General features: G+C 47.0%; 1 protein-coding gene across 1 annotated transcript; it reads left to right on the top strand.

Annotated features, from left to right (window-relative positions):
• Positions 1–14,216: 14,216 nt before the first annotated feature.
• Positions 14,217–16,134, top strand: LOC119304096 (noroxomaritidine synthase 3-like). Its single transcript, XM_037581259.1, has one exon. The coding sequence runs from the start codon at positions 14,260–14,262 to the stop codon at positions 15,796–15,798; it is 1,539 nt and encodes a 512-aa protein (XP_037437156.1). The 5' UTR covers positions 14,217–14,259; the 3' UTR covers positions 15,799–16,134.
• The last annotated feature ends 1,290 nt before the right edge of the window (positions 16,135–17,424 follow it).

Here is a 17,424-nt window from a genome sequence, read left to right on the forward strand (position 1 = left end):
ACAAATTTGATGATATTTTTAAAAAAATTATTACTGTTTTTATAAAAAAATATTACTGTAACATATTCATATTCATTTTAATAATAATAATAATAATAAAGTGTAGACTACAATTGTTGTTAAACAACAATTATTACTGTTTTTATAAAAAAAATATTACTATTTCATATTCATATTCATTTTAAAAAAATAATAATAATAAAGTGTAGACTACAATTGTTGTTAAACAACAATTATTACTGTTTTTATAGAAAATATTACTGTTTCATATTCATATTCATATTCATTTTTAAAAAAAAATTACTTATGGCGCACGGGTGGCTAGTGTGCCATTGCTATCTAAAAAAAGAATACTTATGGCGCACTGTCCCGCTGGTGCGCCATTGCTATGAAAAAAACATTCTAATGGCACACCGCCTGGGGGTGCGCCATTAGTAATCTTCCCCCATCCATACACTTCGTCCCTCCCTCGTCCCTCCCTCTCGCCAGACTACTTCGTCCCTCTCCCTCCACCGCGCCGCTGCCGCCGCTGCCCCGACCCACTGCGCCGCAGCCGTCCACGCGCCCCCGCCGCCTCCCTCTCCCTTCCTCCCCCTCGAGCGCCGCCTCCCCCCCGAGCCCCGCCTCCCCCCCTCGAAACCCTAGAAACCGCCGGAGATTTGGAGCCTCGGAGCCGCCGGAGCCTCGGAGCCCCATGTCCACCAGGAGAGGAGGCCCCACGTCCAGCAGGAGAGGAGGCCCGCGACCTCCCCGCCGTCCAGCAGGAGAACAGGGTACGAATCCCTCTTCCCCTTGTCTCTTGCTGATTTTCTTCTTCATCTCCTCCAATCTCTGACGCGTTCTCATCTATAATTGTGTTGTGCTGTTGTGTTGTGTGAAGGAAGGACTTGGTTCAACAGGATACAGAGAAGCTGCTGCTGTGGGTTCGACTTGTTTGGATTTCGTTCCCCTGTCACCAAGGTGACCACTTGTCTCGCCTCTCTCCCCCTCTGTACAAGTTCATGGCTGTGGACTGCTATGGTCGATGCTTGTCTCAGCTGTATGCATTTGATTTCAGACTATATAGCTTGTATATGCAAAGTGCAAAAATTTCCGAGCAATGCTGTACTTTTACCTGCTAGTTTCTTTGGCATGGTTTTTATTCAAGTTAAACCAAACCCTGACAGTAACACATTTGCTTCTTATTGTACATGACTATGTTTATTGTGTTGAAACATCTGCCTGATCTAATTAGAATGTATATGTGAGTTAAATAGGTCTGATTTTTATTTTACAGGGTGGTAGAGGCAGCATCCATGTATTTGGGTAGCTAGTGGTTGTTTTTTGCTGTGTTGCAAGAAAGGAGATAATGTTGGCTGAATGTGCTTGAGGAAGAAAAGTAAAAAAAGTGATTGGAATCGCATGCCTAGAATGTTGTTCACCTATTGTCTTCATATTTAAAATCATCTGTTTTAAGTAAAGTAGGCTCTGAGAAAAACCTTCCAGAAAAAGCTAAACAGCACAAATATACTGCTCTTGGATCGATGATTTGATTATGTAGCATAACCAGCACAGAGTAAGTGAGAGACGAACATGAGGCTACACATTTTTGTACCAACAGTTGCACAAACTTGGGGCTGCACAAATTTGGTGCTGCACAAACTTGCTCCTAGGCCAAGAGAGAGATTGAAATTGAGTACTCCTAGGCCAAGAGAGAGATTATGTTAAAAATTCAGTTAAGCAGGCATGGTACTCTTATTTTGAAGTAAAAATTCAGTTTAAAAGTCAGTTAAAAGTCCAGTTTTAGAGCTTGGCTCCTGATCTGAATACACATGATCTGCTTGTGCTTGTGACTGACTTGGACACATGATTCTGACACACATGTATTCAGACACACATAGCATGTCTGAAACCCCTAGGAATCATTTGCATATTGTCAACCGAGTATTTGTCATTCTGAAAAAAAATGCACTATATCATGTATTTGTCCATGGTTTATAGATGAAATTTGCCATGGTGCATATAGTAAAAACAATGCCATGGTCTGTAAAATACATTTGTCATGCTCCATGAAAGTAAATTGCCATGGTCCAAATGTAGCAGAAGTTTCAAGTAGTGTTTTGTTTCTGTGTTTGAATAGGCAGCAAACTTTCTATTCTTTTTGTGTTTGTATAGACTTGCTAAACTATTGATGATTTTTTGTTGGGTGACCTATTAGATCTGGAATGGAAACTCACATAAGTTGAGCTGATTTTTGTCCATATGAAAGCAGAGGACCATATGGTCTGTGGCTGGGTTTTGTCTCCGACCATTGTGTCGTGATGAATTTGCAGGTACCCCGAGAGGCCCTTGAGTTTGCCGGGATGTCGATTAACTTCCGTTCCGGCAAATTCGGGTACTCCATATGTCCTATTTTCAGCAAAGGTCATGCTGAAATTTTCCGTGAATTTTAGCATGACTTTGCTAAAAATAGGACATATGGGGTACTTGCGGCTAATGCATTGGTCGGGGTATCTTAGTACTTAGTTAAGTAGGATCAACTGCCCCGCCATTCTTGCTGCATTAAACCATATGTGCCAATAGAGCCAAGTGATTAGGCCCAACTTAGAATTCTCGTTAGCATCGATAAACCCTAGATGATAAACCCAACATAGGTGGCAATAGAGCCAAGTGATTAGTGCCAAGTGATTAGGCCCAACCTAGGGTGCCTCGGCATCGATAAACCCTAAATGATGAAAAGTTAACTTGGCTTCTATAGGGTGCCTCGGTGTCGATGAGAACCTAAATGATGTACCCTTAGGCTTTTAGGGTGCCTCGGCGTCGACAAAACCTAAATGATGAAAGCTTAGGCTTTTAGGGTGCCTCGACGTCGACAAACCCTAAATGATAAAACCTTAGCTTTTAGGGTGCCTCGGTGTCTATAAGAACCTAAATGATGAAAGCTTAGGCTTTTAGGGTGCCTCAGCGTCGACAAACCCTAAATGATAAAAGCTTAGCTTTTAGGATGCCTCGGTGTCGACAAACACTAAATGATGTAGTTTTGAATTATGAACGTAGGATATGTCGTCATCATCATCGGACGACGAAAGTCTCCCGGCGGAGTGCGACTGGTGTCACGACGATCGAGGTCTGTGCGACATGCCTCACCGGGACGATGATCGGCGCTTCAGCATTAAGCTCGAGGAGACCTTCGAAGTTGAAACGGTACACAACGACGACAAGTGTTATTTTCATAATTAAGCATGACTTCAACTATTTCAATGTGTAATTTTCATCTTTTACAATTCGAGTATAGCTTATCCCATGCCATGCAAGACGCTATGTCTTGGAGAGGATGGATTTTGAAGACCATGAAATTTCTGAAACAAAGAAAGTTCACCTAAGGACTCATCATGATGTGGACTTTGAAGTAAATCTATATAATTCTGAGAGCGTAACCCATTTTGGTTGCAAAAATTGGGAAGCATTTTGCAAGATGTATGGTTTTGATGAGCGTATGCTTATCTATGGTAACTACCATGGAGATACCTTGGTAAGATTTTTACTATTACGACATCCGTGCATCTTTTGCATACTTCTAAAACTAGTACATCATTGCTAAATATGAAGTTATTACTATATTTTCAACAGATAATCCTAGAGAATTGTGTGCCTCATATGATGTATCAGAAAGGTAGTCTTAATGTTTTGAACATACAGCCAGGTTGTCCTACGAATCTCAACTGTCCATACGAGATTTCTAAAAGAAGTGGAGACATGAAAGTCAAAGGATGGAAAAAATGTATGGACGGTCGTAAGGAGCTTCTTGGAAGCAAAAGGAAGCGAAGCGCAAGAATTAGAGACAGGATGTTCTCCATTCTCCATAATGGAGAGTCAGGGTCTATATTATTTTATGCTATTTTAGCTTAAATAGGGTATTTAGGTCCTGCTTAATACTGATGATCATGTGCTAAGAACAATTAAGTAGGGTTGGTTCGATGACTATCAAGATGATGATCGTATGACTTGTTATGAATAACGAGTAGAAGTTGTATGATGATGATTAGTAGGACTTGTTAGGATTAGTATTACTTCCGACAAACTCGATACTCGCGGTCCCGAGACTTGTAATGTTTTATTTTTGTTCGGTCTTTTGAATTCGAAGACTAATATGATGAATTGTATTCGGATACTAATCTTCTATTGTATTCGATGAATCTGCTGTTGCTGTGTGCTACTGTCTATATTCTGTCAAATAATATATTTTGTAACCTGTGCAAAAATCAGAAAAGTAAAAAAAACCTAATATTCATACTAATGGCGCATCACTACAGAGTGCGTCATTAGTATGCCAAGTATACTAATGGCGCATCCATCCGCAGTGCGCCATTAGTGTGCCAAAAGCACATGGTTAAATATGGCTCTGGGAGGCATACTAATGGCGCATGGTGTTATATACCAGATACTAATGGCGCACCAGTGGTGCGCCATTAGTAATAAATACTAGTGGCGTGATACTAATGGCGCACCAGTGATGCGCCATTAGTAGGCAAAACTGGTGCGCCATTAGTAGGCCTTTTCCTAGTAGTGAGGAGAAAACTAAGACCAAGGCCACCCGCCGCTCCAATCGCCTCCAGGGTCCCCGAGGCTAAAATATGTGTGTACTATGCAAGATGAACCCTAATCCACATTCCTATTGTACTCAATCCGGATCGGGAACCTCATATCTACCGGTAGTCATGACGATGTTGTGATCACTCCGATGGTGTCTACCCTAATTTCCCGTTTCCATAATATGGATCGAATCTAAACTCAAATCGAATGCGCACTAGTAGGGAAGGAGGGGGAAAATAGCTTACCGCCATTGCCAGAGTGCTGCTGCGGATGTCGGTGAAGGTGGCCGGAGGTCGACTAGCTGTTCTCCGATATGCTGCACGCCGCCGCTGCCGTCGGCGAGAGTGCGGAGAGGGAAGAGGGGTGAGGGAGCTGTGAGGGAAAGGTGAGGGTAATAACTGTCGATGTTTCGGGAAGCAACGCAGCTTCTCAAGGATGGCTCCTCGCGTGCAGCCCCCGCTGTCCACGTGCTTTATGGAGTCCTGGCTCTTGAGAAACTGCTGATTCAAGCGTGCCTCACGAGACAGGCCCGTAGGTGTTTTAAACTTCGTGCCATGCATGCCCAATAATGCACACAGGTAACCAAACAGCTCGGTTTTTTCCGCACGGGTCTGACTAAACCTTATGCGGGCAACCAAGCGGGTCATATGTTGATTAGCCACACACACATGGCTCGCGCCGGCCGGGACCGGCCGGAAAGCACGAGAAAAGGACTGTAGTGGAAAGACTGCCGCCTCGGGTCGTCGGCGTACGACCCGCAGCCCCCGCCCCCCGCATGCATATCGCCGGGCGCGCGCGTGATCCACCGCTCCGCCGAGTGGAAAACAAGGAAAACGAGTCGACGCTGGCCAGCGAGGCTACGGGGTGAATCGTCGTGGCATTCATGCACGCGCGCGCGTGCACCGACACCGGCGACGGAACGTGCGCGTCGGGCCAAGGCGCCGGGTTGGGCGGTGGCGGAGGGCAGGACTTATTAGGCGGCGTGGGTCTTTCGCTCCAGTCAGCCACAGGCCGCCGCGCCTTGTCGCCTCTGGATCCCCTCGACCGATCGCCGTGCGCACGGTCCGGCGTCGCTGTCGGTCCACGCTCGCCCCCACGCGAACACAAACAAGCCAAGCCAGCACGGCGTCCGCGAGCGCGTGTGGCCAAGCTCGCGACGCAGCGATGCTTCTCATAAACTCATTATTAGCTTAGCTAGGTGGTGTGGGAGGGGAGGGCCGCCATTGGTGGGGTGGACGTGCCGGCGTGTCCGCGGCGCGGGTGGCCTGAGGCCCGCGTGCACTGTGCATCAGCAGTGTGCGTACGCGCGTGGGCTCGCTCGCTTGCGTGCACCGGAATTAGGCCACGAGTTCTACATCTCTTCTCCTGATTAAATCTTGTATAGGAGGATGGCCGTACTGTGGACTGGCTGTTCCTTTTTCTTTTGATGAGGGGACTGTGGACTCATAGTTTATTGTCCGTATTATCAAAGGAGACATAATGGCGACTATTCACAAATTCCAGTTGGGAAATGGCAGAGGATTTGGTAGGCTCAATCAAGCGATAATCACCCTCATACCTAAAAAACCTGATGCTTGTCAGATTGGAGACTTCAGGCCAATCAGCCTCCTTCACAGCATTCTTAAGATAAACTCAAAACTGATGGCATCTAGGCTCTGCCCGCGTATGGAGAGTTGGTGAAGACGAATCAATCTGCCTATATCCGTGGAAGAAATATACATGACAACTTCCTGCTTGTCAGACAGGTGGCCCGTAATTTGCACAAAAAGAAAGCCAAAGGTGTGATGCTGAAATTAGACATCTCACGAGCATTTGACTCAATCTCCTGGTCCTTTCTATTTGAAGTGTTGCGGGTGAAAGGGTTCTCAGAACTGTGGTGCTCACGTCTGGCTATTCTGCTCACCACAGAAAGCTCAAGAGTGATTGTAAATGGCTGTCAGGGAAAGAAGTTCAGGCATGCGAAGGGGTTGCGCTAAGGAGACCCAATTTCCCCTCTTCTATTTGTAATTGCCATGGACACAATCTCATCCATAATGATCAAAGCACAACAGATGGGTGCGATCAGTGCAATGCCAGGATGCACTCCTCTTCAGAGACTGTCAATCTATGCGGATGATGTGATACTTTTCATCAGACCAACGGTTAGCGACTTGTGCTTTGTCAGAGAAGCTCTGGAAATTTTTGGCAGAGCGTCGGGATTACATGTGAATTTTGCCAAGTCTTCGGCGATCATGATCCAATCTGACGATGCGGATCGGCAGCGTGTTTCTCAAGCTTTACCCTGGAGCATGGATCACTTCCCGTGTAGATACCTTGGATTACAACTTTCGATCAAACAACTTACGAGAGCGGAGTGGCAACCTATTGTGGATCAGGTCCTCAATTTCCTACCGGGCTGGCAAAGAGGGCTGGTTACAAGACCAGGACGACTGATCCTTGTGAACAATGTGGTTCGTGCCAGGCCTATGCATCACTTACTCGTCGCTGAGGCCCCCAAGTGGGCACTGAATCAAGTGGATAAAGCCTGTCGTGCATTCTTTTGGGCGGGATCGGAGCAAATACATGGAGGCAAATGCTTGGTGGCTTGGAAGCGAGTCTGCCGTCCCAAACATCTTGGAGGACTAGGAATACTCGACCTCAACAAGCAGGGGCTCGCCCTTCGACTGCGCTGGGAATGGTTGAAGCGCACGGATCAGGGCAGGCCATGGCAGGGCCTTTCGCTTACTATGGACAAGCAGACACAGGCGGCTTTTACGAGCCTTGTTCAGTGGAAGGTGGGAGATGGACAACATATCTTATTCTGGAAGGATAGATGGCTCAATGGCTCCACCATTGTTGAGATCGCGCCGCTGGTTCGTGCATGTGTGCGCACGCAAGTGGCTAACAGGAGGACAGTAGCGGATGCTCTTCTTCTCCATCGCTGGGCCAATGATGTATCCGGGGACTTGTCGGCAGAGGTTCTGGTGCAACTGGTCCGGCTTTGGGAGATCATGATCACCATTCAGCTTAACCCAGTGCAGGTGGATACCCCAATCTGGAAATGGAACAACCTTGGAGTCTACTCCTCGGCATCTACTTACGCGATGCTCTGGCAAGGTAGCATTGGCTTCGCCCCGGCAAAGGCCATATGGAAGTGTTGGGCTCCTCTCTCCTGCAAGTTGTTCATGTGGCTAGCCACGCATTATCGTCTCTGGACGGCCGATCATAGATTCAGACATGGGCTTCAAGATCATCGATCACCATGCTACATATGTGCCCAGGAGGAAGACACGGTCGATCACATCCTGGTTCAATGTGTTTTTGCTCGACAGGTCTGGCACAAATGCTTTCAACATGCTCGGTTGGATATCTCTCTAGTCCCGGCCGCAAATGACTCCTTGAAGGACTGGTGGATGGCGAGTCGCGCTCGAATACCAGCTGAGCACAGAAAGGGTTTTGATTCGCTGGTGATGCTTTTCACTTGGCAGCTGTGGAAGCATAGAAACGGTATGGTGTTTGGTCAGAGAACTGCGATTGGCACGGTGCAACATTTTACCATGCAAACTTTCGAAATTATGCGCACTTGGGCGTTGGCAGGAGGACGTGGAGTTAGCATATTTTGTGAGTAGTAGAGTGTAGTGTTGGAGTGGAGTTGGGGATCTCTGGCAAACATCGGTTAGGTCGTTGCCAGATCATACCCCTCATTGTAACTATTTTTTGTACATATTTCCATCTTCTATAAAGCTAAGGTACGCGATTGCGTACTCTCAAAAAATAGTTTATTGTCCGTCCGACATAGGTCCTGCTGGAATGGAAGATTGGGCTTGAATGCCTCTTTGTTTTTTCAATTGTTGCTCCTTCCCGTTCGCGTGCTCTGTTCCCGTCCATTCTTTCTTCTTCGCGTAGCTGGCCGATAACAGGCCGTCCGATAGGCCCACCACGGAGATAATCGGGTTACTGACTGTTTTTTTTTTCAAAAAGAGATGTCTTTCAAAGATTTCAGTGTTTTTTTTGCGAGATTTCAAAGATTTCAGTGTAACTCTTAGTCGTAGGAATTCCTTGTCAAGCTACCAGTGACACTTCGGCGACATGGTCGGCGAGAAGAAAAGCTATTATTCATGAGGGCATCTTCCAGAGCACACTATCGACACATCTTTTTATTAACCAGTTCATCTTAGAACTTGGGGATGTTGGGCAAAAAATTCTAGAGAAATTGTCCGTACAACCAACAAACAGGGAAGTTGGTGCGAGATGGAAAACGCACCTTGCTGGGTACGCAAAAGATCATGTGGATGCATGTGTGACTAGGTCTGGAATCGGTGGATCTGTGGGAACGGTATGTGGTGATGACTCCGAAAAATATTTTGGTTCTTCGGCACCGGTAGCTCATGGCGTATTGCATCCGGCCACCCTCGAAGCTATAGCTTGCCATGAAGCATTGCGGTGTTGGCCGAGGATCTTCTGCTACGTAAAATACTCATTTGAGCGTCGTTCTTGCCAAGGAGTATGTCTTTTTTCAACCTACTCAAGTCCAAATCATTAGTAAAGAACTAGGTTTTTTAGTGTTGGGCCAAGCAAAAGGAAAAACGTCGTATACTAGGCCCTCCAACTTCTTAAGAGGTTTATCTAAATAATTTGCAAATTAGACTCAAAGTAGGTAGTGGATGATACTCCCTCTGTAACTTAATATAAGACCTTTTTTTGATGAGAGGTAAGAATATAAAATAGATCTTAGCCGATGATCTCATTTATGAATGGCTTGATTAACTCTTACCTTCTTATCTCACATGTAAAAAGAGGAGGTAAGAGGGACCATGTTAAAATTTGCCTATTTGATACTATGACAGTGTCAAAAAATGTCTTATATTAAGTTTTTTTCACGGGAAAACATCTTATATTAAGTTACAGAGAGAGTATTACGAAGGGTAATGCTGGTCGATATGGGTTAATCATAAGCGAGATTAAGGCAAGGCCATTAGAGTTCAATTGCAGTTTATGGTTTGCAGGGCGTGCTTCTAATGTAGAGGGCGACAGTTTAGTCGGTTTTTCACATTCTCTACATCGGAGGCGCCATGTTTGGCTAGGCTAAGCTCATGATACCATGTGTATCCCTCTCTTTGTGAACTTTGATCAATAAAGCTTGGTAATTTCCCTAAAAATTGGTGTAGGATTTTCAATAAAATAATTATTATAGGAGTTACTTTGTAGTTCTTGAATCTTGAATCCTAAGAGCATCTCCAGCCGTTGAGCCCCTCAGGAGGCATTTTTTTCGCCTCCTGGGGGGCTGCCGGCGAGAACTTTGGCTTGGGGGCGGGACCTTTTCCACTCGTCGCGCCCCCAGGAGGCGAGAAGCGGGGCCGACGAGGACGAGCGTGGTGCTGGTGATCATCAGCAGACGAGGGAGGAGAAGGACCGGCGTGCACCTCCCCTGCCTGGCCGCCGCGCGCACCACGCCCTGCCCGCGCCCCAGGCCGCCGCGCCCCCTGGCTTCCCGCGTCCTCGCCCAAGCCGCGCCCGTCCGCGCCCTGCCCAGGCCTTGCCGGCCGCACGTCCGCGCCCAGGCCGCGCGCGCTGGGGTGCGCCTGCTCCTCCTCCTCTCCCGCTCGCGGGGCAATGAAGAAGGCGAGCCGGCGCAGCTCGTCGTCCTCGCGGATGTGGAGCTCCTGGATCTTCTCCTTCTCGACGACGAGGCGGGCGCGGATGTCCTGCTCTGTCCGGGTGAGGGGCCGGTTCAGCGGGGCGTCGGAGGGGGCCGGGCCGGCGAGGAGCAGCGCGTGCTCGAGGGAGAAGGTGGAGGGGCCGGCGGAAGGCGTGGGAGCGGCGAATAGGGCGTGGCGACCGTGGCCGTGGAGGCCGTGACGGCGACGCCCGCGGCGCGGAGGACGGGCGCGGAAGGTGGTGGCCTCCTCGGCCGCCGCCTCGGCGTCGGGCACGAGCAGGTCTCCGGCGTCGACGAGGACCAGCGACGAGGCGTGCCAAGCGGCGGGGACGGGAGTGGGGTTCGGTGCCCGTGTGTGTGGACGGAAAGAGAGAGAGAGGAGGTAGCACGTGGGTGGGCCAGCACCCTAGGGAGCACGTGGGAAGGGGAGAGAGGAGAGAGCCGCTGGCAGGTGGGCCAGCACCCACAAAAAGGCGAAATTAAGCCCCCCAGAAGCCCCCCGGTGCGCTGGGTGTCGTATGGGGTTGCCAGCGGGAATTTTCGCTTCTACCCGCGAAAAACGACGAGTTGGGGGCTCGAGTGGGGCGATTTTTGCCCGCCGACGCCCAAAAAGTGGCTTGGGAAGGTTTCTTGGGGCACTAGTGGAGATGCTCTAAGCAATGTATTTGTAACAGGTGCGAGTATGAATAAAGTTACGTGTCCTCTCTCCTCTCCTTACTCCGCATATAAGATTTGTCTGAAGTCAAACTTTGTAAAGCTCGACTAACTTTCTAGAAAAAATATCAACATTCACAATACGAAATCAATACATTAGATGCATCATGAATTTAATTTTCATATCATATAACTTTAGTATTATTGATGTTGATATTTTTATATATACATATGGTCAAACTTTATGATATTTACTTCAGACAAATCTTATGTGGAGAGTAAAATGGACCGGAGGGTGTATTTCTTTGAAAAATATAACTAGACGTGACGATCCTAGTAAACTGATGAACTATTTTCTAAAAGCAGTAAACCAATGTATTTGCAGTATAGAAGGAATTCAAAAATTCGTACAGGCAAGTACATGCCTAACCGTATCGGTCGCCCGATTGCCTCGCGATCCGCAAAGTTGTTGGATCCCGCACAAAGGCACATCAAGTTTTAAGTTTTAGTTTTCAAAACGTATGACTTTTTGGTCGCATGTCCGGAAACTTACGATTTTGTTGGTTGTTCGTACCAAGTTTCAGAAGTTGAAAATGTTTGCCTAGTGCGGGTTCTGAAACATATGATTTTGTCGGTGGCTCGTACCAAGTTTCAGAAGTTGAAACTTAACGGAGTTTAAAAAACTCATCAAAACGTATTTAAAATGGATCTCATTTGAATGTCCTCACCACCAAAAACACAGATACGCAAGCTAAACTTAATTTGGAATTTTGCTTTAAAATATATGAAAGATTGAAAATCAAGAGCCAAAAGAAAAGGCGCGTATCCCGGCCCCTGCATGCTACAGATCCCCTTCCCAGAGAAAGTAGCAAATGCTCATAATCGAAATGAAACAAGAAGCTTGAATTTGAATATGAGTAACCAACAATCGGGATTCTTTGACTCATCAACAAAGGGCAAGTCGGTTGTTGCCACGTGTCTGGTCTGCTAACTTAATCATATATCATGGAATTTCGTACACGAGATGCTAGTTTTACATGGAATTCTTACACAAGACTCATCTGGAAGTTGCTAATCCCTCTAAAGATTTCTTTCCATTGGCTCATGCTTAGAAAAAGCATTTTGACAAAGGATAATCTAATCAAGATAGGGAGAGCTGGCAATGATCGGTGTCACTTATGCTTGCAGAAAGAAAAAAATTACACACCTAATGTTTGGGTGAGCTCTTGCTAAATTAATTTGGCAGGTAACTCAATGTGTTCTCAATATCTCCAAGCCACTGCCGATCAAAAAAATATATATCTCCAAGCCACTGACAAGGTTGAAGTCATGGTGGGAGGATGACTGTGATCCTTCCCAAAGAACCCACAAAAAATACTGTATGTTGGATTATTTGGAAGGTCAAAATTATGCTTGTTCTAACCAATTTTTTTATGACCCTCTCACTGATATTTTGAAACTATGTCACATATCTTGTACTCCCTCCGTAAACTAATATAAGAGCGTTTAGATCACTACTTTAGTAATCTAAACGCTCTTATATTAGTTTACAGAGGGAGTAGAAAAGTCGCGAAAGCACTAAGGAAGGGATGAAGCTGATCAAGGAGGTGATTCAAGATGTGTACACAAAGGGCCATGGATGGGATTATGTGACGAGAATTGAATCTTGGTACCTTCTATTGTTGACCACTCCTAATGATGCGTGCTTAATCAATTTTTACCTCCTCAGAAGTTGAGGTGAATGTTTGGCCGGGTCTGCACTTTGGTTTGCTGGCTTGTAATATCTAGTGCTCATGTTCTGCTGGATGCAGTCATCATGCTTAGAAAACTTAGTCCGAGAGATTGTGCTATCTTTGTTAGCTTAATACTTAGAGTAACTATAGTAGAGTTGGCATAATAACCGTTGAATGTCAATTTTGACCCAAAAACGCACTCTACCAGAAGATGTCATACGACCCGAGTTGCCATAATTTATGGAGGGCACTCCATATCCAACCCGAGAGCCTCCATATTTGGAGGCTATGGGTGCTGCTTCGGAGCGTGCACCATTTGCCAACCGCTCGCATTGGGAAAAAATTTCAGGCTAACCTCTTCTTCCTGCACACAACCCGGTCACTGAAATTGCACTTATTTTTTTTAAATGCGTTTTTAATATGCAAGTATTAATCATATATCAGTGCAATTTTGGCACATACTTGTATAGTACTCCCTCTGTTTCATAATGTTTGTTGAGGTTTTAATTCGAATCCATGACAAAAATTATGGAACGGAAGGAGTATTTGTGGGCATATATTTACACTCACCTAGCATTCCAAAAATACCCACAAAATAAAAAAAATGCAAACCAACTAATATAGAAAAAAAAGAAAAAAGGATAAAAAGAGAAAAATAAATAAAGCAAGAAAGGGGAAAGCTGGGTCGCACCTGGTAATGGTCCTCAGCCCACTAAGGAATTAACCAACCCAAATATGTGGTCATCCGATTTAAGACGGCCCAAACACCTCAGAGAACAAATTCTCTCAAAAAAAACCTCAGAGAACAAATAAGGAAAAATAGCAACACGAATCACGAAGCAAGATCAACGGCACACAAAATTGACTGACCCAAAATATAATTTCAGGGGACTTTCATGTAGCTAAATTGAATAGGTATGTAGGTTTTTCTCTACTTTGACTCGGGTCAAGACAAATGTTCCCTATAATGACTCTTGTAAGTCGAACAAGACTAGTTAAAAGACGACTCGTCGCTAATCGTCCGCATTTGTAAACACTTCTGATATAATGAAATTCATCGTCAAGCATCTCTAAGACATCATATATTTTACAAATAGGAGTAAATTAGGGGTGCTAAAAAAATTTAAGGTTCAGCTGACCCCACAAATAACACTTAGATCGTCACTGCCCCCTCTCCCCTACCATCTCAGTCTGAACCCTACTCTTCCAGTCTCGCATCCATCGTGGTCTCTTCGTCAGTTCCTGTCCCACCTTGTCTCCGTCATCGTAGTCTCTGCGTCAATTCATGCCCCATGGATGGTGAAAATATCAACATAAGCTCAAAAGAATTTCAGTTGCGTGGATAATGGCATACCTTCTACAAAAACATAGACCATACATTTCCACTTACAAAGAGAACATATATGTGATCCTCACAATTCTCACTCACAGATACTGGATATGATATGTTGGAGCACATAATCCATTTTATATTGAAAACCACAAAGTAGAATTTGAAAAAGAGATATCCTACTGATGACCCAATCACCATACTGGAAGCTGATGGGAGACACCTCACCAACCTATGAAACACATTTACTCATCTTTACATGCATGCAAGAGTGCGTCCATATAAGCCAGCCCATATGTTGCACTGGTGACCTCCCCCATCTTCTTCGAGCCATGGATTCTCTCTACTGGTTCGTGGAGCTCCTCTCCGTCCTTTGCTTCGTCGTCTTCTACTACCGCCATCTCCAGTCCAAGAAAATAAGCAAGGCAGAGCCGACGGAATGGCCAATCCTGGGCCATCTTTTGGGAATGGTCGCCAACCTGTCCCACTTCCATGACTGGGCCACCGGCATCCTGGCCGGCACGCGCTACAACTTCCAAGCTCGCGCCGGGATCACCGGCGTCCGCTTCTTCGTCACCTGCGACCCCGCCAACGTGCGCCACATCTTCACCTCCAACTTCACCAACTACCCCAAGGGCGATGAGTTCGCCGAGATCTTCGACGTCTTCGGCGACGGCATCTTCAACGCCGACGGCGAGTCCTGGCGCCGCCAGCGCGCCAAGTCCCAGCTGATCATGGCCGGCCCTCGCTTCCGCGCCTTCTCGGCGCGGTACAGCCGCGACAAGGTGGAGAGGAGCCTCCTGCCTTTCCTCGCCCACGCCGCCGAGGCCGGGTCGACCCCCTGCGACCTGCACGACGTCTTCCTGCGCCTGACGTTCGACATGACCTGCAACCTCGTCTTCGGCGTCGACCCCGGGTGCCTGCAGATCGGCCTCCCCGTGGTGCCCTTCGCGCGCGCCATGGACGACGTGCTCGAGACGCTCTTCCTCCGCCACATCATCTCGCCCGCGTGCTGGAAGCTCATGTACCGCTATGAGGTCGGCACCGAGAGGAAGATGGCCGCGGCTCGTAGGACCATCGACCGCTTCGCCGCGGACACCATCACCAAACGCAGGGTCGACCATAAGCTCCGACCAAACGAGGGCGTCACCGACTCGTCTGACATGCTCTCGTCCTTCATCTGCAACGGCGACGCGAGCGAGTACAGCGACGAGTTCCTGCGCGACACCACGGTGAACCTCCTGCTCGCCGGCCGGGACACCACCGGCGCGGCGCTATCCTGGTTCTTCTACCTTCTCTCCAAGAACCCGAGCGTCGAGCAGAGGATCCTGGACGAGCTGGCGCCCATCGCTTCCCGGAAGAAGAAGCTGGACGGCATGGTGGTGTTCGACGTGAGCGAGCTGAGCGGCATGGTGTACCTGCACGCGGCGCTGTGCGAGTGCCTGAGGCTGTACCCGTCCGTGCCTTTCGAGCACAAGGCGGCGGTGGCCGACGACGTGCTCCCCAGCGGGCACGAGATGAAGGCCGGGGACAAGATACTCATCTTCTCCTACTGCATGGCGAGGATGGAGGGCGTGTGGGGCAAGGACTGCATGGAGTTCAGACCGGAGAGGTGGGTCACCGCCGACGGGAAGCTGAGGTACGAGCCGTCCTACAAGTTCATCTCCTTCAACGCCGGGCCAAGGACCTGCCTCGGCAAGGAGATGGCGTTCGTGCAGATGAAGACCGCCGCGGCCGCCGTGCTGTGGAACTTCGCAGTCGAGGCCGTGCCGGGACACGTTGTCGAGCCGAAGCTGTCCATCATTCTCCACATGAAGAACGGGCTCGCCGTCACAGTCAAGAGGAGGAACGTCGCGGGCGTGCATGGCTAGCTAGTGGTATACGTACCTACGTGCCTACTGCCTACACGTCTCGGCCACAAAGTATACGGGGCGTATGTAACGTAGCGGACACGTACGTACATGTACGCGTATTATATGTATGCAAGAGTGGTATGCATGTGTGCTTACTAATAGTATAATGGTGTTCCATACTACAAGAATATATAAAAATACAAGAAAAATAGACGTGTGTAGGTGTGCGTTGTGACATGTGTGTAAGCTGTATGTGTGTGTTCACTAAATAGAAAATGGAGGCATGGGCACCAGCTTGGATGCATGATCCATACAGCCTGGATGCTTGTCCCAGCTGCACACTATATTTTCGCACACGCTGCCTATATACATTTCTGGAAGTTACCATATGCATGCTCACTTTCTTATTCGTTATGCATATCACACTTTTGTATGCTACATCATTTTGAACTAGCCGTAGCACGGCTAGACCGGGAGAGGCAGACTTGGATTGGGAAGCAGCATTAATTCGGCAAACGGCCAGAGTCAGATATCTCTACTCTTATATAAAAAAAACAAAGTGGATGATGTGTCTGCCATCCTGCAGTATAGACCGTCCGATCTATATTTGACGGATAGAAAGCAAACTATGGTAATTTTGTAAAAAAATACCCGCACCCCTCTCACATTTGTAAGTAAGGCCTTTCCTCGTTCATCTTTGTCTCCCACAAGATAAACAACTCATATAAATGCATTTTAATGTTCCGTGCAACGCATGGGCCTCTTGCTAGTTCAGATAGATATCCAAATTCCACATACGTTTGTTGAATAGTGTGCCACGCACAGGAGTACAGGGGGATCAACCGATCCATATATGGTAGTAATATAGATCAGCACGCATGGGGTACTAGATAGGGGCAGGAGCTAGAAAGAAGGAACTGTGTACGTATGAATAATTCAACTTTCCCAACAATGTTTGGCATTCGTGTCCTTCCATCCGATAATCTTCCCCCTCCAACCAATCATGTCAATAATTTTGCGGTCATGTTTGCACAACTGCACTCCAATCAGCGGGAGTACTACCCTGCTATCTGCTCCCTTTTTTGCCGACGAACGAATACTACTATAGACTCGTGAGTTCTGACCAATCTCTATGCTCCCGAATATTCCTTTGTACATGAATGCTTCACGTCTATTCTACTTAACGCACACTAGTAGCACTTCCCATCGGGGCACGACTGTTCTGATTCCGAGCTAATGTGAGATTGGATGAGCAGTAAAAGCAAACAAAAAAAATTCAATGTTATGGGTTTGATCTAAACGTGTGAGTTTCTCTACCATGCAACATAAACTATTGCATACTAATACAACTTAAAATCTCAACATAAATAGATTTTGAGATGTTCAACCTTTTACATTGATACTTTTGTTTTTTTGTTTCTGCAGAGATTTCACACATAGCATAAATTTTGAGTGAGTTTATCTTCTACTCTATATATATAATGTTTAGAAATCAAAACTAAAATCCTGCAGTAACGACATGTAAGGTGTCCTCTAGTCAATTTGTGTTGGATCCCATCCTCCAGTCCCATTTGACCGTCGGCTGAAATGGGGTTTTTTTTCTTCAGTTTTTCACCACTTTGGGCAGCAGTGCTTTTCCCTACT

The sequence above is a fragment of the Triticum dicoccoides genome, chromosome 5A, assembly GCF_002162155.2.
Source record: "Triticum dicoccoides isolate Atlit2015 ecotype Zavitan chromosome 5A, WEW_v2.0, whole genome shotgun sequence".
NCBI classification, from domain to species: domain Eukaryota; kingdom Viridiplantae; phylum Streptophyta; class Magnoliopsida; order Poales; family Poaceae; genus Triticum; species Triticum dicoccoides.